The sequence below is a fragment of the Poecile atricapillus genome, chromosome Z (assembly GCF_030490865.1).
Source record: "Poecile atricapillus isolate bPoeAtr1 chromosome Z, bPoeAtr1.hap1, whole genome shotgun sequence".
In the NCBI taxonomy this organism is placed as follows: domain Eukaryota; kingdom Metazoa; phylum Chordata; class Aves; order Passeriformes; family Paridae; genus Poecile; species Poecile atricapillus.
The window spans coordinates 74556527-74581827 of NC_081289.1; the positions used below are offsets into that span (position 1 = coordinate 74556527).

A 25301-nucleotide genomic window follows, 5' to 3' on the forward strand; every position below is an offset into this window, starting at 1 on the left:
GACACTGTTGAGCCAGGACAGGTGACCCCAAATTGACCAGAGGGATATTCCTGCCCATGTGGCGTTACAGTGTAATGCCAGTGTATAAAGTTGGGGGAAGAGCAAGGAAAGGGGGAATGTTTGGACTGATGGGGATTGACCTCCCATGTCACTATTAGTGGATGGGGCCCTGCTCTGCTGGAATGGCTGAACACCTGCTCAGCCACGGGAAGCAGTGAATTCATTCCTTGTGTTGCTTTGCTTGTGTGCGTGGCTTTTGCTTTCCATAATATAAACTGTCTGTATCTCAACCCATGAGATTTGTAGTTTTCACCCTTTCAGTTCTCTCCCCCGTCCTGGTGGTGGGAAGTGAGGGAGCGGCTGTCCGGCGCTAGGCTGCTGCCGGGGTTAAACCACAACAAACCGCATAAGGCAGTGGTTAAAAAGCGGCAGGGGTTAACTGCGGCGGAAGGTCCATCCCGGGGCGCTCCAGGTGCAGCACTTCCCTCACTGCCGGCCCGGCCCGGCCCCGGGTCCCGGCCCGGGTCCCGCCCCCCATTCAGGATTGGTCGCTGCCCTCTGCCTTGGCTCATGATTGGTCGGTGCGAGCGCTGCTGGCAGCGGGATTGGCCGCGGCGGCCGCCAGGCGGCCGCGGCGGGCGGGAGGCGGCAGCGGGAGCGGGTGGGGTGAGTGCGGCCCCGGCCCGGCTCCGCAGGGCACCCATAAAGGAGGCAGGCGGGGTTTGAGGGTAGCGGGCAGAGTCGCTGGCAGTCCCGGGGACGGTCGTTTTTGCTGTGGAGCAGCGGCCGAGGTACTTTCCTCCGGGACGGGCCTGTGGCCGAGGGCGGGGGCCTCAGCCGGTGGGTCAAGGGGGCACCGCGGCGCGGGCCGTGGTGGCCCCGCGAGTGCCCGTCCGTGAGGGGCCGGGGCCGTTTGGGTGCGGGGAAGCCGGCGGGGCCGGCAGAGATAGAACAAGCATGGGCAGGCCTTCAGGGGCAAGTGGCTTGCAATTAATTTCCTTTCTTTGTCGTTGTTTTGGTTTGCTTCGTTGTTGTTTGGTTGGGGTTTTTTTGTTGTGTATTTTTTTTCCCACAACACCGTGGAGGTGACTCAGTACCCCGGGGAAAGGGGAGGTCCCTGCTTGGGGCAGCAAAGCACCCGCGGGTGTGAGCGAAGTGGCGAGATGATAGTCACTGGCGAAGTGACGTCGCTGACATCGCTTCAGCGTGGCTGTGAAACACACTTGTCTTAGCTTGAGAAGAGGGGGTGCGAGCCAGCAGAGCAACCCCCGAACACTGGGTCAGAGGGAACGTGCTTTGGGCCCAGAATCCAGGGGAGATTTGTCAGTGCTTGTAGTTGATGTGCCTTTTCTTCTGCACGAGTGAAATTAGTTAACCTGTAGTTATACTGCCTGGGATGGGTTTTGCACCTGGTGAAGAGTAGCACCTCCTGCTGCACCTCTAGAAGTTCCCCTGAAGTGCTTGTGGGGAGCAGTGTTGGTTGTGGTGAATGTGAGCGTTCCCAGGACGCCCGGCACTGCACATGGACTTTACTGGGTACTGCTGATAAATTAACACTGGCATGTATGAGTTACACAGCATAAGTACATTCCATGGTGCACTTAGAAAATTTATTATAAGTTTAGAGATTGTGTACTTTATAGGATGTGTTTGAAAGCTTAGAGACTTTGTTTAGGTCCTTTATCTATATGGTAACGTATTCAACTTATTTTTTTCAGCGTGGTTCTTGATTTGCATTTGTCTGTGCACACAGGCAGTTTAGAAGAATAACTTTTGATTGCATTTTTCCCACACTATCTAGAAAAAAATGTGTACTGTAGGAATGGAGAGTAGTGTCAGATTGTTAGTGTTCTCATCAATGCAAAAATGAAGAATACATACTTTATAGATTGAAATTTCATTTGGGAGAAGTATGCTTATTTAAAATTGTATAAGCAAATGTACGTAATAAAATAAGTTTACTTGTAGCTGAGTCAGACTCTCACAGAATTGATTTTTCTCTCACCCACTAAGAAAGAAAGAAGTCTGGAAAAAAGTTGTTCACAAAAGTCTTTATTTTGAAGTTGCATTAAAAAGTAGGATCAGGAAACTTCTGTGAAATAGGCCCGTTTTAAAAATTTCCCTTGCTGACAGAGTGAAGTGCAGTGTAGTAAGGTGCAGGAGATTTTAGTGGATCAAAGCCTCATCAAAATAAGAAATACTGATGAATTGTTGCTTGTTAAGCTAGCTGATCCTATGAAGAAGTGTGTTTTTGCTATTTTAATATAGCAAGTGAAAAACGCTGATAGGATGTATTGTATGACTTCCACAAACACCATAATGGATATTTTTTGCAAAAATTTGATCTGGCACTGCTACCATTTTTATACAGTAGTCTCCCTAATGGCCCATAGTACTTGTTGAGCTGTGTTTGTTTTGATTCTTGGATTCTTAGGAAAGCTTGAATGAGACCAGAAGTATTACTGTGCTGTACAGCAGAAGGGGCTGGTTTGAGACAGACAGGTGGTTTGGGCGAGTCGTGTTCGTATGGTATCTGAGGTAATTGCAAGTGTGGTTGTCATTTGAAGCTGTGACCATAAAACTTACCATTCCGTCAAAGCTCGTCCTAACACTTCTCAATAGTATTTTGACTGAAGTACGGGGAGCAAATTTGTTCTAATTAATTTATTCACTGATACAGTAATAACCTCCCTGCATTTTAGTGGATAGGCCTATTTTAGTGGATAAGTCTGGTAAAGCCCAATTCACTTACAATGGTGCTTCAGCAATCTTGTATCTATATGTTTAGTAGTGTATTTTGACAGATTCTAAAGGGCTACTTCGCATTTATTTCAGTTGAAAAATGTGTTTAAATACTTCTGTTAATACCTTGAAATAAAGGCTCAAGTTACAGAAACAACTTCAAATGTGGAATAAGCAGAGATAAACCCAGACTACTGGTGAAGGACAAAGAGCTCATCTCAGCCTTCTGTTCAGAACATCCATGGACAGGGGCTTCTGTGATTGTCCCCAAAGGACACACTGACCTGAACCAGTGTCTGGAACTTCAGCTTCTGTGGTTTTGATAGCCTGTACTCAAACAAAACACACTGTGCAGTTTATCAGGGCAGTGTCCTGAGATGCTGGTAGTGGTTTAATATGTTTAATATGGGTGCAGTTATTTGAGTTGTCAAGGTGCAAAATGAAGAAGTTCTTACAAGAACCTTGGCTGTCATACAGGCCACACCTGGCTGTCTGTTTATGTGGAGCAGGGCTATGACTTATTTATATAGGAAATTGAGGTAATTATTGATGAGCTCATAGTAATGAGTGCAGTACTGTGCAAGGATGACAGAGTGGATGGTCATATAAATTGCTAAATGCTCATGTGGTGTGGTGGGAAAAATATGTATAAATTCTGCTGCCAATGGTATTGATCATTCTGAGTAGTTTTAAAACAACTTTTCAAATTTGATTAATTTCAAGTTTAATGTTTTTATACTAAATCCTTATGCAGCATTTCAAGTAACTAAATATGTGACTGTGGAAGCAGAGAGAATTCCAATTGGCACATATGTGTGTCCCTAACAATTATTAAAACAGGACCTGAAAGTGTGTGGTTGTTCAGATTCTAAAGTCCCCTGTGATTTTTTATGTATTGATGTAACATTGTCAATATCTGTGCTAGAAGCAAAGCAGGGAAAAGAAAATCCAAGGTGATAACAAATTTGAGATTTAAATGATGTCACTAGTTGATACTATAGAAAAATGTAATACTGAGAAACTGTTCTGATCCTGAGGTTAGATTGTGGATTATTGATCAGGAGATTAGTGATAATTGGTTATACCAAAGTATCCTATTATGTCAGCCTAGTGTCAGAATGTTCTGAAACATTCAAGAAGTTTCCCTAACCCAGGTGATTTTGAACAATAGTGAAATCTGCCTTTTGTTTCAGTAGTGCTATAGTCAACTTCATATGTTAAACTAGATCTTTATTCATTATGTGTTTGGTGAATCAGATATATATCACTTGGCAGCTTAAAAAAAATTGTGGTGTAGGGTTCTGAGAGTACTATCAGGAACCTGCAGCAGTATTTTTGAGGCCCAAAAATTCACTCCTAGGTAATGGATCTGTAGTATGTTTCCATAATTGTAATAAGATGCTTTAAGTGAAAAGTAGTGGTTTTTAAAAGGAGATGACAAAAAAAAAAAAAACAGGTACTTGTACCATACCAAGTAAATCCAGTAGAATTTCATATAGCATATTGACTGCCTGACCTTTGAAAACTTTTTAAAATGAAAAAAAAATGTTAAAGTATTAAAAATTAATTGTGGTATGTCTTCTGTGTGAACACAAGCAAATAGTCATAGATAGTCATGTTGTAGCACCAGCGGTTTGGAGGAAAAAACCCACAGATTTTCCACTTCATCCAAAAGCAGGTATGTAGAACTATGATTCCATGCTGGGGGCAGAATAAATATCTGAAATTCTGGAGCTTTGTTTAGGGAAATGACTGGAGCTGGTAAGGACCTCAAACAATTATCTTGTCAGGTTTATCCTCTTTTGCAGCCCTTCCTCCCACTGATGTTTGTATGAATACTTTTCTTTGGGCTGTGTTTCTGATGGATATTCTTCAGCCTCCTCAGGCAATCTGTGGCATACAATGTCCTTACTGGTAGAAACATGGCCCTTATGTCATTTCCATGTGTTGTTTCCATGTGTCAAGGAAAACAGTGATCATTTTGGAAGTAAGGTATTTAAAAACTATATGCAGAGCGTAAGATCTGGTCTACAGTGTTGATCAGGATACAAGGATTTCTTTCCCTGTCTTGTTTTCACTCTAGTGCAAAGCTGTATGTGTTGCTATTTGCCAAAAGAGAGGGAAGCAATGACTTGACTTCTGTGTACTGTGTTCACTGTAGTCCTCCTCTGCACTTTGGCTTAGCTGAATATTGCCAATTGTTCCCCCTTAGTAATTCCCTCAGTTGTTTAGTCATACTTGACAATAATGCGTCCTTTTGAGAATGATCTTACTTCTTCACAGGTACATTGGAGTCACCTCAGATTCTGTTTCATGACACTTCAGGTGAGCTCTCCTGTCTGTTGATTGGCTCAGAGACTTTTGTTACCATTGCATCCAAGATAAAAAATTAAGTTTATGAAAAAAAAAAAGAGTATGAAGTGCTGAGACCTCACTGATCTTCAGGAAAAAAACAAAACCAACAGCAAAACAAAAATCTCCGAACTTCAAAAAAAGGTTTGAAAATCGCTTTTGCTGCTTCTGATAGCGGATAAGGTTTGATTACATGTTTTGGGTTAACTTTGCTTTAATAAAGACAGTTATATAAGATGATAGACTGTGGGTTTTCCAAGCAAGGCTAACACCCTTATTCCAGGAGCCAGCCCGTGGCCTCTCTCCAGGGCCACCCTGGCCAATCTACCCACAAGACATCAATATGATGGATGGCGAAGCAATGGCGTTTATTGCAGGGGAATTTGACAATTTATAACCTAGGGTCATTGTGTTACTCCCATCTACATACGTCACACCTAAGTGCTATTGGCTAATTGCAGGTTTTGCTATCCTAACAGAGAGGGGGTCTAGCAGCTTCTCGTTACATCCCGAATTCTTCCGCAGCGCAATGCCCTAGACTACAACATATTCCCCCCTCACTATGAATAATTAATTTGCTAAAATATAAGGTATATTAGTCTTAAAAATTCTAATGTTATTTTTTATACGTATTTCTAAACACTTTGTCTAACTTACCTATATTATAAAGTTTTAAAAATGGATAATATAAAATTGAATAAAATATCTAAACACTTTGTCTAACTTATCTATATTATAAAGTTTTAAAAATGGATAATATAAAATTGAGTAAAATATAAAATACTTAACTAAAAGGCTAAAAGCTTATAAAATGGATACTATAATTTTCATTAGTAAATATGAGGCACAAGCAGTGACTAAGTATATTTTTAAAGCATCTGTTGCCTTTCTATAAGCAAAATGTTAACTTTTTCTAGTCGGCTTTTAACAAAGGATACAAGCTTGTTTAAAACACACGGTCCAAAGATTAGCACGAATAAAATCATCACAACTGGTCCAATTAGGGTAGACACCAGGGTGGTTAGCCACGGAGATTGGTTGAACCAGGACTGGAACCAGTTTTGCTGAGCTTCTCTCTCTGCCTTCCGTTGAGACAGCCTGTCTCGTAGCTCTGCCATGGTGTCTCTCACTACTCCGGTGTGGTCAGCGTAGAAGCAGCATTCCTCTTTCAGGGCAATGCAGAGGCCTCCTTGCTGCATGAATAGAAGGTCGAGACCTCGCCTGTTCTGTAAAACAACTTCAGAGAGTGAGGAGACTGATTTTTCTAGAAAGGATATGGATTTCTCAATTCTCTGTAGATCTTCATCTACAGTCATCTGTAGCTAAAGCAGTCTCTGTTGTTGGGTCACGATGGCAGAGACACCTGTGGCAGCACCTGTTGCTCTCAGGTTAAGCAGCATCGCTATGGTTACACCTGTCACCACTTCTCTTTTCTGAAGTTGGGTGAGTCTCTCCACTTGCAGGCTCAACTCTTCATCCAGGTGGTACAGGACTCTGGGGATGATAACAGCTAATACACACAAAAGTCAACCGAGGAATTAAAGCTTTGGGTGTAAATGCAAGGGCTAAACTATTAGATTATGGGTTTTCAGCTTGTACCACAAAATTGGGGCTCACTGCTTCAGGTGTTATAACTATAAACAACACAATTACTATAAGCAGTTTATCATGTAAATGACACCATGCTTACAAACTCACAGTTAAAACTTTTAACGTTAAATGAACCTTTAAAGATGCTTACACTACCTCTTAAAGGAAAATACTTATATTTTATACTAACATAACAATTATTACACAGGCTAAACACTTTATCTTAAACTATTATCTAACTACTTTTAACATACGTGTTCTGGTATATATGTAGTCTAAGCGTGAAAGCAATTTGCTAAAAGAATAAACACACAATTACAATTTGCTTTATATATAGTTAGATGGAGTCTCCACACCTCCCAAATCTTCTACAGAATTTCTCTAACACGATTCCGTCTTGGAATGTTCACTGCTCCCGTGATGTCAGCTGGCAGCTGATCGGTGACTGAGGGCTTTGATGTTCAAGTTGTTCTTTAGACCCTTCTAAATCTTAAACAAAGGATTAATAGAAAAATTAATAGAAACACCACATCATAATAACAGTATAAAATTTCTGTTGGCAGCTGTCTGTATAGTGTTCAGACACAACTGTGTCCTGACAGGTCCACTTCTGATCCAAGTCTGAAGTACCAAGGCTGTGTGATGATCTCTCCATTCACTGCATCTCATGTGTTCAGAGGCACACAGTCTGGTCAGATAGACAGGTGACTTTTTTGAACCTGCCAACAAAACACAGGCACTTTTCTCCTTGAAGTTAATGAAATACACTAATCAAATTGCTTTTAGGGAATCAATTTCCCCCGTTTTCTAAAAAATAAAAATAAGATGTATTTCTGTTCAACATTAACACAAACCTTATACACAATTAATAAAAACCTATAGCAGTTAAAAATCAATTAATATAAAAGTACTGTTAATTATTAAAACACTGCACCAGCATCTCATAGTTAACAAACAAATAGAGACAAAAATCATCAGTGAAGGATTGGATCATCACCTCCGGAAATGATTCTCCAAGCCCACTTCAAAATTGATCCAGCTGTCATATTAATAGGGTCAAATTACAAAGTCAAAAAGTGACTCAAATACTGATTTGGGACAGAAAACATCTGGATCTGTTAGCAAACATTCTGTCCAGGTAAAGTCAAGGCTTGGCCAGGGCCTGGCTTTAAACTGGAAAGATGCCTCTTAACTCATTTCTAAAACAAGGTTTTCAATAGCAACAGCTATGAGATGCTTACAGCACAGCAAACTGTTAAAATGCATTTATACAAAGCAAATGATTAAAAACTTTAGGTACCAGACTAATTAAATCATTCAGCAGTTGGTTTAATTTGAGGCTTCTTCAATGGCAGCTAATCCTTAGCAATGGTACATCTTTTTAAAATTCTGAAAACACTGAAAAATAATAAAGTTATAGCAAACAAAACTGCAAAAATTGCAACAACTGAATAGAACTCTCAGTGAAGTTTAGGGTGTCACAGTCTGCATTCATTTTTGTCCACAAGCAGGTGTTCATCTGTGGTTTATCACAGTTGCTTCAGTTGTAGCTGTCTTCATATTTCTAAGAAAATAACTATACTTTGCAATTTAAACAAGTGTTTTCAATAAAACATAAAACAATTCAAATTAAACAAAATTTAAACTTAACAATAATTATTTATAACAAAAGGAAATAGCAAAACCTAACTTTAAAAAATATCTAAGTTATACAGCTTAACTTAAAAACATTTAAGTCAACAGTAACATGGATTCACTATAAAATTATAAAAATATAACAAATACATCACAATTCTATGTTATCTAGCTTTAAAAATAACCCACAATTACTACAAATGTTACTGAAAACACTCATTCACAACAAGAATTTGCCTAGTATATGCTCAAATTAGCTAAAATTACAAAGTGCAGCCTCTCTAAAAAAAAGCCACAACACAGGATTGGGCAAGTTGTCATTTAGCTTTTGTAGCACTTTTCAGGAACATCAAGTCTAATTTTTAAATTAAAATCTAAAATCCGAATTGATATATATGCTGTTATATGTGTTTTATATAACAAAAAGATTCACATTAAAATTTCCTTATTAAAATTGTCAAAAACTCAGCAAATGGGTAATATATAATTAACATAACTTTAAAATTACTGAAACAAAGCAAGAATCTTTTAAGTTTCTTGGGATACAAAAATACAACATTTAAACTTTTTAATTTATTTTCAAAGGCACTTCATTCAATAAAAACTTATTTTTAAATCTCAATTTTAATTACAACAATCTGCTAATTTATAAACAATACAATTTACAAAACTTATAATTTTTTTAAATTGTCTAATTAAAACTCTCTCTTTTTTATCCCTCTCAAAAATGTCCAGGTTTCTGTTGTTTTTTGTTGTTTTATTGCTTTACTTTCCGCGGTTCCATTGAAGTCGCTGTTAGTTGTTTCACTGGTGGTTGCCATGGCGACAGCGTACTGCCGTGTGTTTTCCTGAACTGGGCCGTGCCAGGCTACTTTTTAAATCTGAGAAAAACTCTGAAAACTCCAACTGCATAAACTCATAATTACTTAAAACACAAAATTAACTCCAAAAGGATACAGAAACACCTTTTAAAAACTTAAGAAATCATGACTTTGTAGCAAACTCGCTATTATCCCAGCGCTTCTTCCGGGGGGGGGGGGGGGGGGGGGTGCTGAACCACTCGTGTCTCGGTTACAGTTGGAACTCAACCGGTTAGCTACTTCCTGCTTGCTGTGCCTTTTCCTTGGGCCCCGACTACCACCCCTGTGGCCAGGCCGTTCCCTCCCCCCTGGCTCCACTCCGCCTCCATCCCACCTTTCCCTTCGCCCCTCACTCCAGGCTCTAACCCGCCCTTTGCCACCCCTGGTTTCCACCGCCTTCGCATTCCAAGAATTCTGCACATATCCTCTGCTTTCTTCTCTACGTTTCTTATCTCTCTCGACTCCCCAACTGTGCCCATCTTCCAAGGCCAGCTTCTGTTCTTTGTTAAAGACATACTTTTCCCGCTCTATAACATTTTTCTCAGCGCCATCTTTAAGTCCAAGGGGGGATGTGTCTCCCCTTACTTTCTTTGCTACATTTCTGGCTTCTTCTGTTAAATTTTCCCAAAAATCTCTTGTTTTCTGTTGCCCTTCTGAGAGCAGCTCAGGGTTTGGGGTTTTAGGAGGCATATCATCCTCCTGTGTCCCCTTCTGCTCAGCTGAGCTACTCTCATCTGGGGATTCTAAAGTTTGTGTTGTAGCACTCACCCCTAGTTTTGGGGTGACCAACAGACAGCTTTTTGCTGCTGTCCAGGTTTCCTGTTTCAGTCTAGCTTTTTTCAAGGCCTTAACGACCTTCCCCCATAACTTAAAATGTTTCATATTAAAAGAATCTACCGTTTCATTAGCCAGAGCTCTGGTACATTTCTCCCACACCTCAGGGTGAAGAATGTCCACTGGCTGTTCTATAATACCGATTTGTAAAAGCTGTGTAACAGCAAGCATAAAATCCTTAGATTTACAGTCTACACCCCACTGTTTATATAGTTCAGATACGACCTTTATCCTTGGGTCCATCGTTGTTCACGATACAGGGACGTCTCCCTCGTCTAGGAAAGGTCCAGCCTGTCCTGACCGCTGCTCCTGTTTTTTCAGGGATTCCTCGCTTTCTGGATTTTTTCCCACTTTTCCTCCCGGGTTTTGGGCACCAATTGTGGGTTTTCCAAGCAAGGCTAACACCCTTATTCCAGGAGCCAGCCCGTGGCCTCTCTCCAGGGCCACCCTGGCCAATCTACCCACAAGACATCAATATGATGGATGGCGAAGCAATGGCGTTTATTGCAGGGGAATTTGACAATTTATAACCTAGGGTCATTGTGTTACTCCCATCTACATACGTCACACCTAAGTGCTATTGGCTAATTGCAGGTTTTGCTATCCTAACAGAGAGGGGGTCTAGCAGCTTCTCGTTACATCCCGAATTCTTCCGCAGCGCAATGCCCTAGACTACAACAATAGACAGCAATGCAAAAATCCATTTTTTGGGTCTTCTAGTCTGATGAATTGTATCTCTCCATCACATAATTCTTTACAAGGCCTCTACTTCCACCTTGGTATTCTTTTGCCATTTCTAGTTGCTTTGTTTATCAGGAGGAAAGGAAATGATTTTTCTGGTTTCCTACTGTGTTTTGAGGTCATCTGCACTGACAAAAGTAAAAGCATACTTTTTCTTCTTAAAGTGTAGACAAGTCTTGGCATTTTGTTGATTCTTGGCTTGTATTTGAAGTGTTTCAGCTCCAGAGACATGCTTCTTCCTCTGGGAAGTTTATAATCAGAACTTAAACAAGAATATGAGATGTGAAAGTCATAAGAAGAGAGAAGAGATGTGGGGGTAGGGGGTTGGTGTCCAAATTTCTGTATGTCTTCTTATGAGCAGTAGGTAAAAATTGCTACTTCTGGGGCCTTAGTTCAGTAGACCTATTTAGAATACAAAAACCTGTCATATTGGGGAAGGAGAGAGAGATAAGAAAGCTTGCACATAAACAGTATTCTTTATTAACAGAATGGATTGCTACAGGGACTGCTGGTGAAGTTAGGCTTTTTATTCTTAAAGTTACAATGCCAGCTTTCTATGGGAGGATGGGGCTTGCTGTTACTTGGTTAGGACATGGCATACACATTGTCCTCATCTTTAAAAGCTTTTAGTACTGCTGTACTTAATCTTCCCTCTTGAGATTTAATGTGTAATTTCTGCTGAACCTATTAGTTAGGATAAAAGCTATAAAACTGATTATTACAATGGTAAAGCAAAGCTGTCAGTAGATCAGATCAAACAGAGGATTGAGGATTTTCATCAGGGGAGATGAAAACAATGCATTCAAGCTATTTACAGTTATACATAAGAAAGTAAAGAAAACTGAGCTAATGTCAGAGCAAGTCAGTATAAAAAAACCTGGAAATAATGCAGGAGTTGTGTATAGCACCGAAGCAGAGCCTCAGAGAATAGTATCAAATCAGTACTAGAATGGCTCAGTTCTACCACCTCAGCCGTGCTAATGCAACAGCCTCCTGAGCTTCTTAAAAATGATGACAGACAGACTCAGAGGAGATCTGGCAGAGCTGAGTAAGTTCATGCAGGCTGCTTTACAGCCAGCCATTGTAGCAGCGCCTGAAGCTGCATCAGAGCACCACCCTAAGTGGCTCCTTGGCTGAAGTGACCAGATGGCAAACAGCCTAGGGGGATTCTGTGCCCTCGTGTTGGTCAGGAGAGCCTGGATGAGAGAATGGGGGCTGTGCAAGTTCTTCAGCTCTAGGAGGATGTTTAAGGACAGAAAGGAACTGCCTCAAGATTGTCATTTGTAGCAATTTGTCTATTCAGACACCTCTTTATGGAAGGTGATGACTGGGCACAACATATTAAGGCAGTTCTGGACTTGAAGAAGTTTTGTCTCTGCTTCATGACTTTTCTTGTGAATATATCTAATGCACTGCTTTTAGAGCAGCCACAGATACTTTCATGCATATACTTTAATTCACTCTTGTTTTTATAGTGGCAGCACTTGCTCCATTTCAAGTCTGGAAAACTTTTTTCATAATTTGGGTAGAGATGTGAATTGTCTATGAGGATTATAAGAGAGCATTGATTGCAGTTTGGAGTATACAGACAATGTCCAAAATACTGATCAAGTTCTTTCTTTTAGCCTTCATGTTGACTAATTATTTGCTAAATGCAGAAATTTAATTATTTATAAAATTAATAGTTATAGGTGTAATATTGATAGACTGTAATAATTCAGAATTTTAGTTTTGCATTTGTATTTTATACAAAATTGCAGGCATTTTGGGGAAATGCAAAACAGACACCATTTAGTATTTAAGTGGGAGGAAGCTGCTCTTAGTTTGCTGGTGATCATTTGCCTCTCTTGGGAAGAGTCTCTGATCATTATCAGACTATTTAATATGATCATGGTTTTTGTTTGGTTTTTTTTTAAATGTAATCTGAAAGGTAAAAAAGCCACAACTAAATGATATTCTAATTTAAAATTAAATCAGTAGTGGCCCAGGCTGACAGCTTTTTGAATTTGGACCACAGGCTACTTCCAGCCTCAGGCAAAGGCAAGGAACTATACTGAGTAAAAACATTGATTTAATGGAGTCTGTAGCTCAAAGGAGAGTTGAAGATGACATGTAAGATTGATGAAAAGACAATGCCTGGAAAGTATGTCCCTGAAGCATATTCCATTTGTCAATGTACTTGCTTGCAACTGAGCTGATACTGTGTATGAAAATAATCACTACTGCGTTCTCAAATATCCTTGTGAGGAACCTTAAGTCACTTCTAAACCAGAGAGTTTGAGGAAGGAACCTTTGATTGAATGACTGGATCCTTAAGAAAAAGATTTGATTTTTGCTTATCATGCAGAATACAGTTTTCAGGTGGGACAGAGCTAAATTTCTTCATGGGAGTTTGCATAAGATTATGTTCTGTATGTTTGGTCAAAAAACAGTGTTGATAACGCAGAGATATTTTTGTTATTGCTGGGTGGGGCTTGCACTGAGCCAAGCCCTTTTCTGCTTCTCACCCCACCAATGAGAAGGCTGGGGGTGCACAAGGATCTGGGAGGGGACACAGCCAGGACAGCTGACCCCAGCTGATCAAAGGGGTATTCGAGACTGTGTGGCATCATGCTCAGCTGGCAGGGGTAAGAAAGTTGGCCAGGCTGCTGTGACTTTGGAACTGTCTGAGCATTACTGGGGTGCTGGTGAGCAATTAGGGGTTTTTTGTGTTAATTTTTTTCCTTGCTTTTGTCTTTTTTGTTTTTTCTTTTAAAAAGACTAAAATTTCTAAATTCTTTTAATCATAGGCAATAGGTTTTTTCACTTTCACTCTACTTATTCTCTCCTTTTCTACTGTGTGGGAGAGTGAATGAGCCCTGTGTGGTGCTTAGTTGCCTACCAGGGTTAGACTCTGGCATATAGTTTTCTGAGGCTTGGATGAATACTAGACAGTGAAAGTAAATTTTTACTGAATATTCATTGCTTTGGATATTCATCTGCTAGTGTATGTAATTTGAAGCTTGTAAACATAGTAAAAAAATTAAATAATTTCAGTGTTAATCTGCCCACAGAGGCAAGAGAAGGGAATTATGACAGTAGTATGTTGTTTCAACTATTTAAATTGAAATATTCCTCTAATTTTTGGGATTATTGTGTGCCTTTCATCTGTTAACTGAAATTAAGTAATCTCTTTGCAGTCCTGAGCAGTGGTGCTTAGCAGACTGAAAATTCTCCATTCTAATTCCAATTTTTTTTAAATTCATCTGCACTTAGACACTTTCAATACCTGTGGGGAAGAAAGAGATGTAGAATACTGGTTCCAGGTAAATAATATTGGATAATACTAGTTTAAAAAGTTTCAAAGACAATGTGAATCCTTTTACCCTTTTGCTAAATAAGTAAACATTTATTTCAGTTGATCAGTGGTGTGATTTCATTATTATTTAGAAATAATCAATTAAGGGGGCAGGTGTGGAGAATATGAGCTGGTTTTAAGTTTTCCCCACTTGACAACCAAAGGAATGCATATACTTCTGGGAATAAATGCAAATTTATTTTTAAGATGGTAACCTAGAAAGTGTTAATTGTGTCAGTATTACATGCATTCGCTTTTCAGACCTTCAATGTGAGATTCTGTTGTTGCCTTCTGGGAGAAAATGTTTTCTGTAATTCATAGATATAAGGGAAAAAAGAGCAGTTGAGTAGCATAAAGGACTGATTTTTATTTCTATGTCAAGTGTTGAGATTGGGTCCAGAATATGCATGCAAGTTTTTTTTATGAATGCTAGGAAAACCTGAGGAACAACATTAAAAAAATTAGTTCTTAAAAGATTGAAAAAAATACTTCCTAGATAAATACTTGAGGCTAACTTCACATTGCTTAAAAAACCAAAACAACTAGTTAAATACTTCCTGCAGCAGAAAATGATGACAACTTGGAAGTGTTTCTCCCCAAGGCCTTGCCCATTCCCCTCTGGGCCCCCCAGCCACATTCTGCCAGGCTTTTTCCTCCTGTTTAATAGGCCTACACATCCTGTAAGAAGTCCCCCTCCAGCTTTCTTGTAGCCCCACTTTAGGTACTGGAAGGTTACTGTAAAGTCCTCCTGGAGACTTCTTAAGGTAGAACATCCCCAGCTCTCTTAGCCTGTCTTCATAGGAATGGTGCTCCAGCCTCAGATCACCATCATGGCCCTCAGTCATGTACTCCTTGACTCAAGAGAGCTGCTGCTCTTGGCGCTAGTGTGGAGGATGTGAGGGAGTTGAGATAGGAGGGAACAAAAGATAATGGAGAGGAGAGTAAAGGGAGGTGACCAGGTTTCAGTGGGTGAGGACAGGATCCTGCCAGCATATGTCTGAACAGGAAATTCCAGTTGTCCTACATCTAGCTCTGTAAATTGGTTTGAGATTTTTTTATTATGTAGTATGGTCAAGAATGTATATGATTTCTGTAACTTAAGTTACAGTGGTAGGTTGTGAACACATGCAGGCATACATCTACTCTAATCTTGAACACTTGCATCTGGAAAAAAGGATTTTTTTCCCCCTTTTTTTTAAAGAAGTGGAAGAGGATGAGTTGGTTAGGATTTGGTCTAGATTCTGAGGCTTTCTGTGGTACAGCATGTAATTTGCTCTCTGTAGGGAGTGGTGTCATTAGTGCAGTGTTGGTAGAAGTAAAGAGGAAGCACAGCACTCTGTCAGTGATTAAGGCAGTGCCTATTAATGGCTGGACCTACCTGTTTGTGAACTGTGCATTTATGAGACAATCTCTCTCATTTTTTTAATCAGCTCTGGTACGCCAAAGTGCTTTCCTGTTCATGATCCTGTTCAGGAATTCAGGTGACTTTAGTAACATTCTGGAAGTATGGAGGTGTGTGTATAAACATCTTCAGCCGGAGAAGTGAATAATTAGTTTGCCCTACCTTAGTTATTTATTCACTGATGCTTCTTTAAGACTGGTAAGTTTTGCAGAAATGCATCTTGTCTGTGATAATTGGGTGTGCTTTGAACAGGTCTACTAAACTGAGCTTCTGAAGCAATACCTACTTTTTAGCCTGAGCTAGCCTGGAAGAAATACCTGAGAAAGGATATTGTGTTTCACAGTTTCATTGCCTAAAGGGTTTCTTGTAAATTGGTCTCAGCATTCATGTGGCTAAATGCTGCTCATTTTAGGCATGCAGGTAAATAAATGCATGCCTCTTTGGATTATTTTTGATATTTTTTTTTTGTATTTAGGTAGAAGTTAGCCTCTCCTGAAAACCAAATGTGACATCCATACTTCCTGTAAGTGGTGAAAGCTTTCACTATCTTGATCCAGTAAGTCTTTCCCAGGACAGAAGAATAATAACTGCCTGCACTATCTTCTAGAAACAGTTGAATATGTGATGAGAGACTGTATGTGAGAGCATTATTTGGATCAAAAAATGTAGTGCATTAAATAGATTTTGCATGTTGTGAACATCAGTTTTTTTTAAATGAAACATTTACATTCAGAGAGCTTGACTGTTGAGGGGACATCTGTTTTTGAACAATAACGATATTTTAGAGAACAAAATGAAATTAAGAGTTATGCAATTTTGTTGTATTTTTACCTTGTTTGTTTCAACCACTTGAGAACAGATTTCTGCTTTACTGTTCTGATTTACTAATCTAACTGTTGGATTTTATTTTGCAGATTTGGATATGGCTGCTAATTATCAGCTCCCTCTGGCAGTCTGCTGACCATCCATATTGTAATCAAGGGAAATATCAGAATTGTCAGAGCTTGGTTGAAAACAAAATAACTTGCTGGTTGACTAACAAAGATACTAACTACTGGCTGACTAGATAGGAAGATGATTTGTCTTTTTGTCTATTTTTCCTTGCATTACTTACCAGGATTTTTGTTTTGCAAAGATGCCAGAGTTTTCACCTTTCTAAATATTACAGGAGCGGTATAGTTAATAACAAACATTTTAGATTCTGGTTTTTAATGTAGGATGAGCAGGTCTGCACAAATACTCAAAAATATTTCCAGGGAAAATTATGTGTAATCAAAGTACGTTGAACTTCACAGATAAACGAGGAAAAAAAAAAAAAAAGCCTCAGTTACCCATATTTTTTTTCTGCTAATGTTCAATCTCTTTCATATGTCTTTGCTCATAGATACTCTTTTTTAAGTGTAATGAAGAGATTAGTTGCACAGCCAAGAAATAAAAAAGCTTTCATATTTTTCTGAAGTGCATAATACTCTATATGTATTATGATGGTTGCAAACTTTATCTTCCTTGTCTTTAATGTTAACTTTTTAATTTGGTGAATTTCAAGAACAGAAACTTTTTACTTCTATATCTAGTAAAGATTAAAAATTACTTAGAGGGACACAAAAGTCACTGTATATCTGAAATAGTTAACTTCTAATTGCATTTGTACAAGCAACAGCCTTCAGGCATGAACCCTCGTGTTCGATTATTAATACCTGATAATACTGCTGTATTATAATCTCTTTATTACAATATTGGCAGCCTTTTTCCACTATTCCTCAAGTTCCTTTTTTCTCCTTATCCCATATTTTCTTGATAAAAGCTCTAAGTTTCATTAATCTGAAAAACTGCTGTAAGAAGTAGCAGTGTGTGGGCAATGCTTTGTATGGCCGTGCCTGTACATACTACCTCTAGCTGTAAGAATAAAGCTTTCTCCCATGGACTTTTGTTTTAGAAGGTGTGATTTGATTAATTATACTTTTGCAGTCACAAAGATAAGCTAGCTATGTCTTCCTGAATTGTGCTGTATTACCTGAAGGATTTTCCATTATAGTGCTTGCAGATCTTTTCTGCAAACTTATGTTGTCAGATTTATGAACAGAGTGAAAAAAACCCCAGAAAACTGTGACATTTGGGATTATTAAAAAGCCTCCACATTATTAAGTCTGTTATTTACTAAAAATATGTTAAGATGGGGGTACAATCAATGTTTGCCAGTATTATTTAGTGTAGATGAAAACTCAGTTACATGCTTTCATAACATGGGCCCAGAGCACTCCGTGTTCTTAATAATCATATTCTTTATGAAGCTTAATACTTTAGAGAAGTAGAAAATTCCTTGATAAAAAAAGTATATCAAAGTGTAAGGGAAGAGAGAAACTGCAAAGACATATTGTTGTTTAACAAGTCTTTCTGTCTTTTTCTTTTTCCATAATCTTAAGTAGCAATGGGCCAAGGACTTGGCAAAACTGCCTGGCCCAAGCCTGCTGGGGGATATCAGACTATTACAAGTGGAAGATGTGGAAGAAGACATTCCTATGTTGGGTTTAGACCATTTTTGAATAATCAAGACAGAGATGGACATCAACAGAATGACAACTGCAAACAATTAGAATTGGAAGATGTTCAGAAAGAGAATTCTTTATGTATGTACATATCTTTGTATATGGGGATGCTTGGGGCTGGAGGAGGAAGGCACACTGAGAGCCAGATAAGTGGCTTATCTTACTGAGCCACTTAAGTAACATGAAAAGTACATTTCCTATGTCTGTAATTTGCTTTTATACTGAATTTCATTCTATAAAGTATAAATAATCTAATAAATCTATATTAGGCTGTGTAGCTTTTCCTGAAGAACATTCATAATGAGTTAATGTGTTCTAACAAACTAGATAATAACAACATTGTTTAATTCAAATTATTTTGTCTCCAAATTAAAATTCACATTTGGAGGAAAATGCATATTCTAACCTTCTCTTTAGAACAAGGCTGTGAAATATTTAGTGCATCATGAGCCAGGTTGTTCTCTTTGTCAGCTGTAGTGAAAATTAGTTTAAGCCTCTAAAGCATCTTTAAAGGTTCCTTTTTTATTTATACCAGTCAGACCTCTTCCCTTTCTTGTTTAATGAATATTGGATGTTAGTATTTACCAAAATGCCTTCTGTGACATGAGCATCTGAACAATAATTTAATAGAGGAATGCAGAATGGCTTGATGGATTAGAAATATGGTCCCATTTCTTTGCCTGAGGTTTTCAGCTTAAAAAAACCTCACTTGCTATAGCCTTAAATCTTCCAAAGTGTCTGGGGGGAAAGGGCTTGGGGGTACTGCTCAACACTGTCTGAATATGAGCCATCAGTGTGCCCAGGTAGCCTAGGGCACCTGGCTTGTGTCAGCAATAGTGTGGCACCAGGGCAGTGATCATGTCCTGTTCTGGGCATCAGTTAAGTTACATCTCAAGTGCTGTGTCCATTTCTGGGCCCCTCAGGAAAGACATTGAGGGGCTGGAACATGTCCAGAGAAGGGAACAGAGCTGGGGAAGGGTCTGGAGCACAAGTCAGATGAAGAGCAGCTGAGGAAGCTGGGGATGTTCAGCCTGGAGAAAAGGAGACTTGGGGAGACCTTCCTACTCTCCACAATTGCTGGAGAGGAGGTTGGAATGAGGTGGGTGTGGTTCTTTCTGCCCAGTAACAAGTGATGGAACAAGAGAAAATGGCCCAAGATTGCTCTAGGGGAGTTTTAATTGGCTGTTAGGGAAAACATCTTCACCAGAGGGGTTGCCAGTCGTTGGAAGAGGCTGCCCAGAAAAGTGGAAGTGCTGCCAGTTCCTGGAGGTCCCTAATAGGTGTGTATACATAGTCTAATGGTGGACTTTGCAGTGTCAGATTTATGGTTGCACTTGATACCTTAGTAGCCTTTTCCATCATAAGTGATTCTATGGCTCTACAAGGTTGCTTTTTTTTTTTCCTCCTTCCTGTATAGACTATTCTGAAACTGCTTTCTTACTCTGATTTTTTTTCTTTTTAACTGATAACGGCATAGTGCTATTTTAGCTTTGTATTCAATTGTTTTTGTAATCTGTTATGTGATATGGATCATCTTGGGGTGGTTTTAATCTTTTGTAATTGAAGTGTGTTTACTGTTGTCCATGCTTTGTATATTTTTCATCTAGTTAAAGGTCTGTTTCTTGCAAGGCAGGGTGGACATTAGTGGAGATCTTCCTACTGTTTCTATATAATGCTACCACATTCCCTGTTTCAGTTTCAACGTGCAGTTATTTCATGGGTCATTAGGTATATGCAGTTTAAGGGTGTATTATCTCCCTGTTCTTAATACAGTTGCTTTATATGCAAATTAGTCTAATAACAAAATGCCCTTCCTTTACATTTGTTTGTGTGTGTATTACAACTCTTTGAATTTGTCTTACAGAACCATTTTGGATTGATTTACTTTCTTTGTCTCCACTAGGCTAAATTTTTCCCCAGATGGTGTTATATTTCTGTGGATAAGTATTACCTAAAATGCTGCATATTTTTGAGTTAGAAGGAACTCACAAGGCTCTTTGAGGCTAAGTTCTGGCCCTGCATAGGACGTGCCCAAGAATCACTCTGTCTGCCCAGGAGTCCAAATACTTCTTGATCAGGCTGGTGCTGTGACCGCTTCCCTGGGGAGCTTATTCCAGTACCCAACCATCCTTTGGGGCAAGAACCTTTACCTGATGTCCAACCTAAATCTCCCCTGACACAACTTCAGGCTATTCCTTTGGGTCTCGTAGTGACAGGCACCACAGAGAAGAGATTAGTGTCTGCCCCTTATATTTCTCTCTGGGGATGCTGAAGACCCCAGTGAGATCTCCCCTCAGTCTCCTCCAGGATGAACAGACCAAGTCGCCTCGGTTGCTCCTGTGTGGCTTCCTCCAGTTGGTTCTTCACCATCTTCATGGCCCTCCTTTAGATACATTCTGATATCTTTTTATCTTACACGGTGGCACCCAAAACTGGCCCCAGCACTCGAGGTGAGGCTGCCCCAGAGCAGAGCAGGACAATCCCCTCCCTTGCCCAGCTGGTGATGGCTGGGCCTGATGCCCCCAGGATGGGATTTGCCCTCCTGGCTTCCAGGGCACTGCTGACTCAGATCCAGCTTGCCACCAACCAGAAGCCCCAGTGCTGCTCTCCAGCATCCCGGACTTAGTGTCATCAGCAAACTTAGTGTACTTTGCAGTCCTGTATTTAAGTTGTTTATGAAGATTTGAAGAGCACAGGAGTGAGGATGGAGCCCTGTGGAATCCTCCTAGTGACAGGTCACCAGTGTGATTTCACTTCATTCATTGTCACCCTTTGTGCCTGTCTTGTGAGCGAGTTACTTACCCATCCCATAATGTGTTTATGTAGGTGTGTGCTGGGTGTTTTGTTCAGAAGGATCCTGTGCGAGGTAGTATCAAAAGTTACAGTAAAATCCATAAAAATTACCTGAATTGGTTCTCTTGATCCAGTTGGTGGTATACCTTGGTGTAAAAGGAAATTAGGTTTGACAAACGACTTTCTTCTCATGAAGCCATGCTGGCTGTGACCAATGGCTGCATTTCCTTCAGGTTTTTCACTACACTAGAATAGTCATCTGTCATTTTTTTCAGTCACTGAAGTGGACTGATAGGCCTGCCTTTCCAGGGTAATCCTTGCCCTCCTTGAAAATTTGGACAGTATTAGGCAGCATCCAGTCAGCTGGGACCTCTACAGAGTCCCAGAATTGTTCAAAAATCATTTAGCGAGGCCTTGCTGTGACATCAGCTGACTAGTTGACTAGTCATGACTTGACATGAGAAGCAGCATTCATCAGCAGCCTGATGAATCCCATCAAGCCATATAAACTTACAGAGATACAGCAGGAACAGCAGATCCCGTACAAGTTCAGGGTTCACTGGGAATTATCATTCTCATAGTCATCCTCCTCCAGCTCAGGGCACTGGGACCTCCTTGGACATCCTCTCTTCACCAGTCTTCAAGATGGGCAAAGAAATAGTTTAGCATCTCTGCCTTGTCTCTATCCCTGTCTGAGGTGACTGTCCTCATCCTGTAGTGGGCTAATGTTATTTCCACACTGCCTTTGCTACTGACATACTTATTAAAGCTTTTTCTTGTCCCCCAGGTTTCTGACCTGCATCATCCCCAGCTGAGTTTTGGCCATATTAATTTTTTCCCTGTAGTAGCAGCAGAGTCTCTATATTCCTCCCATGTCACCTGACTTTGTTTCCACTGGCCATACACCTTCTTTCTTGCTTTGGCTCCAAACGAAGATCCTTGAACATCCATTGTAGCCTTCTGCCTCACTTGCTTGACTTCCAGCATTATTGGAATTGCCTTTTCCTGTGTCCTTGGGATGTGGTCTTTAAAAAGTGACCAGCACTGAACCCAGCACCTTCCAAAGCATTTTCCCACACTCTCACTAACTAGGTCCCTGAGCAGCCTGAAGTCTGCTCTCCTCATGTCCAGAGTTGAAGTTTTTACTTTTACTTCTGTCACCAGAGACTTTAAACTTGATCACTTCACATCCACTGTGGCCAAGATAGTCACCAACATCCACTTGGGTCATGACATCCTCTGTTACCAAGCAATAAATCAAGGACAGCACCTTTCCTAGTTGGCCCCTTTAGTACCTGTACCATGGAGTTACCACCCAGGTGCTTTAGGAATGTAAGAAACTGTAGAAGATGCGTAGGAGGAGATATTATTGGCAATATTAAATATATTTAATTAATTAATAATAATTAATAAAGGATTTGATCCTTAGTAACTTGCTATGTGTGACTCCGATTGAGCAAGAGGAATGGACTGGATGATCTCTAGAGGGGCTTGCCAATGAACATTGGCTTGCAGCAGTTTTGCAGAGGAGGTTCAAGATTCTAGTTAGATACAGATATATTTCCTGGCAGCCAAACTCCTAGTGCTGAGAGGCATAGCTCTCATAAGATTCTGGTGCCAGGAATTCACTGACCTAGTAATGGAGCCTCATCTAACGATTTAGATGGAATTTTGGACAAAATAGTTTGGAGTATTGCCTTGGTTAGGAATTTAAAAATTACTTGAACAAAGGATTGATTTTGTAGTAGCAGTGCTATATATATGTTTTTATCTTCTTTAACTCTTGCTGCTAGATTTGATGTTTATGCTCCCTTTCTGCAAGAGGTGTTCAAGTGTAATACAACTAAAATGCATTTGTGATGGAGCAACTATTAACTGTCATACCACATTCAGCCCTGCTATTTCTTCTTATGAGGAGTTGCACTCAAAGGTGCAGGTACAAAATATAGTTCTTTAAGTATATAATTAATAGTAGCAATAAGTGGCTTTATCTGAGTGTGGCAGAAGGCCCAATTTAGCCAGTTAATGAATGGATAGTCCAATATGGAAGGAAATGTTTTTAGTTTTCCTGTTATCTTACAATTCTCTTTTATATAAACAATGTAAAAATTCTCCCTGTGTATGTGTTCCTTTAATACTTTTTTCCCTATCATATCTGTAGCTGGAATTGTATAGTTTAAATCTATTTTTGTAGGCTTAGTTTGTGTAAATGAGAAAGGAAATGCATTACTGAAGAATGACTGACCTCTGATGAATGTTTCTATCTCTTTGTGCTGCAGTCCTAGAAAATTATCACTTCTTTTTAATGAGCAGTTGTTGTAGACAAGAATTTTTCTGTTGGTTTTGATTATTCCAGTGCATTCTTTCTTACAGCTTTCTCTGAAGATTCCAGTCCATTGGTTGAAGTTTCTGCTGATTTATTAGATGAGCCTTTGTCAAAGGATGGTAGAGAACCTGTTTGCCAAAGTGCGTCAAGCCAAACTTCTGAAGTGACCACATCACCATTTTCTGTATTCTGTTATGGCCTAGAAGACAGCCAAATCTCACGGGACTCGATGAATCCTTATGAAAAACCTGAGGACCTTGCAGAATACACATCTGGAGGGCATAATAATTTGAATGGTAAAAATGGAATTGCTTTTGTAAACATTGACTCCTATGAGCCAGATAGCAGTGATGGAGAGGAAGAGGATGCTGTAGACAAATATTCTTGGATAAGAGAAGCAGCAGGTCTAATTCAGGGAAGACTAGATAACATACTTTCTCAGTGTGAAAAAGAGGTGGAGTCTCTTAATGACATACAGTCCCAACTGTCTGCTTTCAACCACAGTGTTTATAGAGAAAGTTGTGAAGAAGCAGGACCAATTCCTTTGGCATGTCCAAACAATAAGACACTTAAATCTGCTGAAGATGAAGCTATACCAAAAATTAGCATGAATGATGACAGTTATGAGACACAACAGGTAACACATATAGTGGATGTTGGAATTGGAACCCCCATACCAGTTGCTGATGTATTAAATATCAGTGATGGAGAGATGGACCAAGAAAATTCTTCTGAGCTAGTAGTGAGACCTAAAATTAGAAAACAAAATATTGCAAAACAGCTGGAAAGAGAAAATCATCTCCCTAGTGATAATGAAGAGGAAAGCGATTCCTGGAGGAGAACTGGAATTGCTGCTGTCCAGCAATGCCATCCTGAGTGTCCCTTGAGAGATGGCAAAGATGAGATTAGTTCTGGTGTGTTCTTTCTCTCAAGAATGCACAGTCATCAAAAGAACATGGAAATAGACTTAAGAAGAAATGCAGTAGCTCGACAGCAAAACAGTGTTCTAAGTGACAGTGCTTTTTGGAATGAATTTGAAGACCGCAACACAAGTTACTTAGTGTCCCATGAAGATGAAGACAGGTAAAATTTTAGTTTTATATCTGTTCTAGTGTTGAATCTTTTGTGTAAACGATGTGCAAAATTGAACAATATGTTAGCAAATGAGACATAAAAACTTGAGGCATTTGAGGATATGACCAGATAACAAGATGCCAACTTTTCCTTTCAGTTATCCTTCACTCTTCTGGTAATTTAAAAAGCCTTATTCTGCAGTCAGAGCACCTTATCACTGAGGAATGTTATTTGTTTATTTTAATTTCATTTTTACTAAGCAGATGGAGGGTAACAGCAGAAAGCCTTGTTCAGCGTTGTAAGTTTCCTTCTTGGCTTACTCTTCAGAATTTGGTTTTTTGCTACCAAATCTCAATATTCTTAATGGCAGCCTTTTAATGTTCTTGTATCCAAAAAGATTCCAGCCTTTTGAAAGAAATTGTTCTTTCTTGTAATATTTGAAGAATAACTTGATAGGGTTGCTTATAATCCTTTTTTAATAGAAATTCTTCAGACTACTAGGTGTTTCCAAAGCAGCTATTAATTATTACAGTTTTGGATTTGCAAATTGCTCCAACCTTCACATGAGAAGTAGTATTCAGGTTCCTCCTGCTTTGAGCTCTTCAACCAAAAGACAAAGTCATTTTTTTTCTTCAAGTTTGCTGTCATCTTATTGATTCTGTTCCCATTGCATTCTTTACAAGACATGTCTTCTGGATGTTGACGTGGCTTTCTTGTGTATGTGCTTGCCATTTGTAAGCTAACCTGCTTAGCAGATCGTGTTTCCTATGTTTTTATAGAGAGAAAATCATGAAAACTAATTAGCATAAAATCTTGTCTTTAAAATGTTGCAGAGTTGCAACTATGAGAGAACAAAATGCATTTTAAAATGGGATAGTAGATTGAGTGCCTTTTTCTTTTATTCAAGGTATAGGTATAGGGTCCTGCACTTGGTAGGGGGATAATGTCCAGTGGCAGCACAGGCTGAGGGCTGACCCACTGCAGAGCAGCTTTGTTGTGTGGGACCTGGGGATGCTGCTTCGTGACAAGTTGACTATGAGCTGGTCGTATGTGCCCTGGGGGCCAGGAG

The 25301-nt window shown here is 39.7% G+C and overlaps 1 protein-coding gene across 1 annotated transcript in view; it reads left to right on the forward strand.

Moving 5' to 3' along the window:
• Positions 1 to 637: 637 nt before the first annotated feature.
• Positions 638 to 25301, forward strand: part of PJA2 (praja ring finger ubiquitin ligase 2) — a 37108-nt gene continuing 12444 nt past the window's right edge. The window contains 6 exon segments of the mRNA XM_058864512.1: positions 638 to 791; positions 5026 to 5067; positions 14010 to 14059; positions 15522 to 15572; positions 17920 to 18120; positions 23206 to 24241. Of these exon segments, the coding sequence (XP_058720495.1) occupies positions 15551 to 15572; positions 17920 to 18120; positions 23206 to 24241 (1259 nt within the window). The 5' untranslated portion in view covers positions 638 to 791; positions 5026 to 5067; positions 14010 to 14059; positions 15522 to 15550.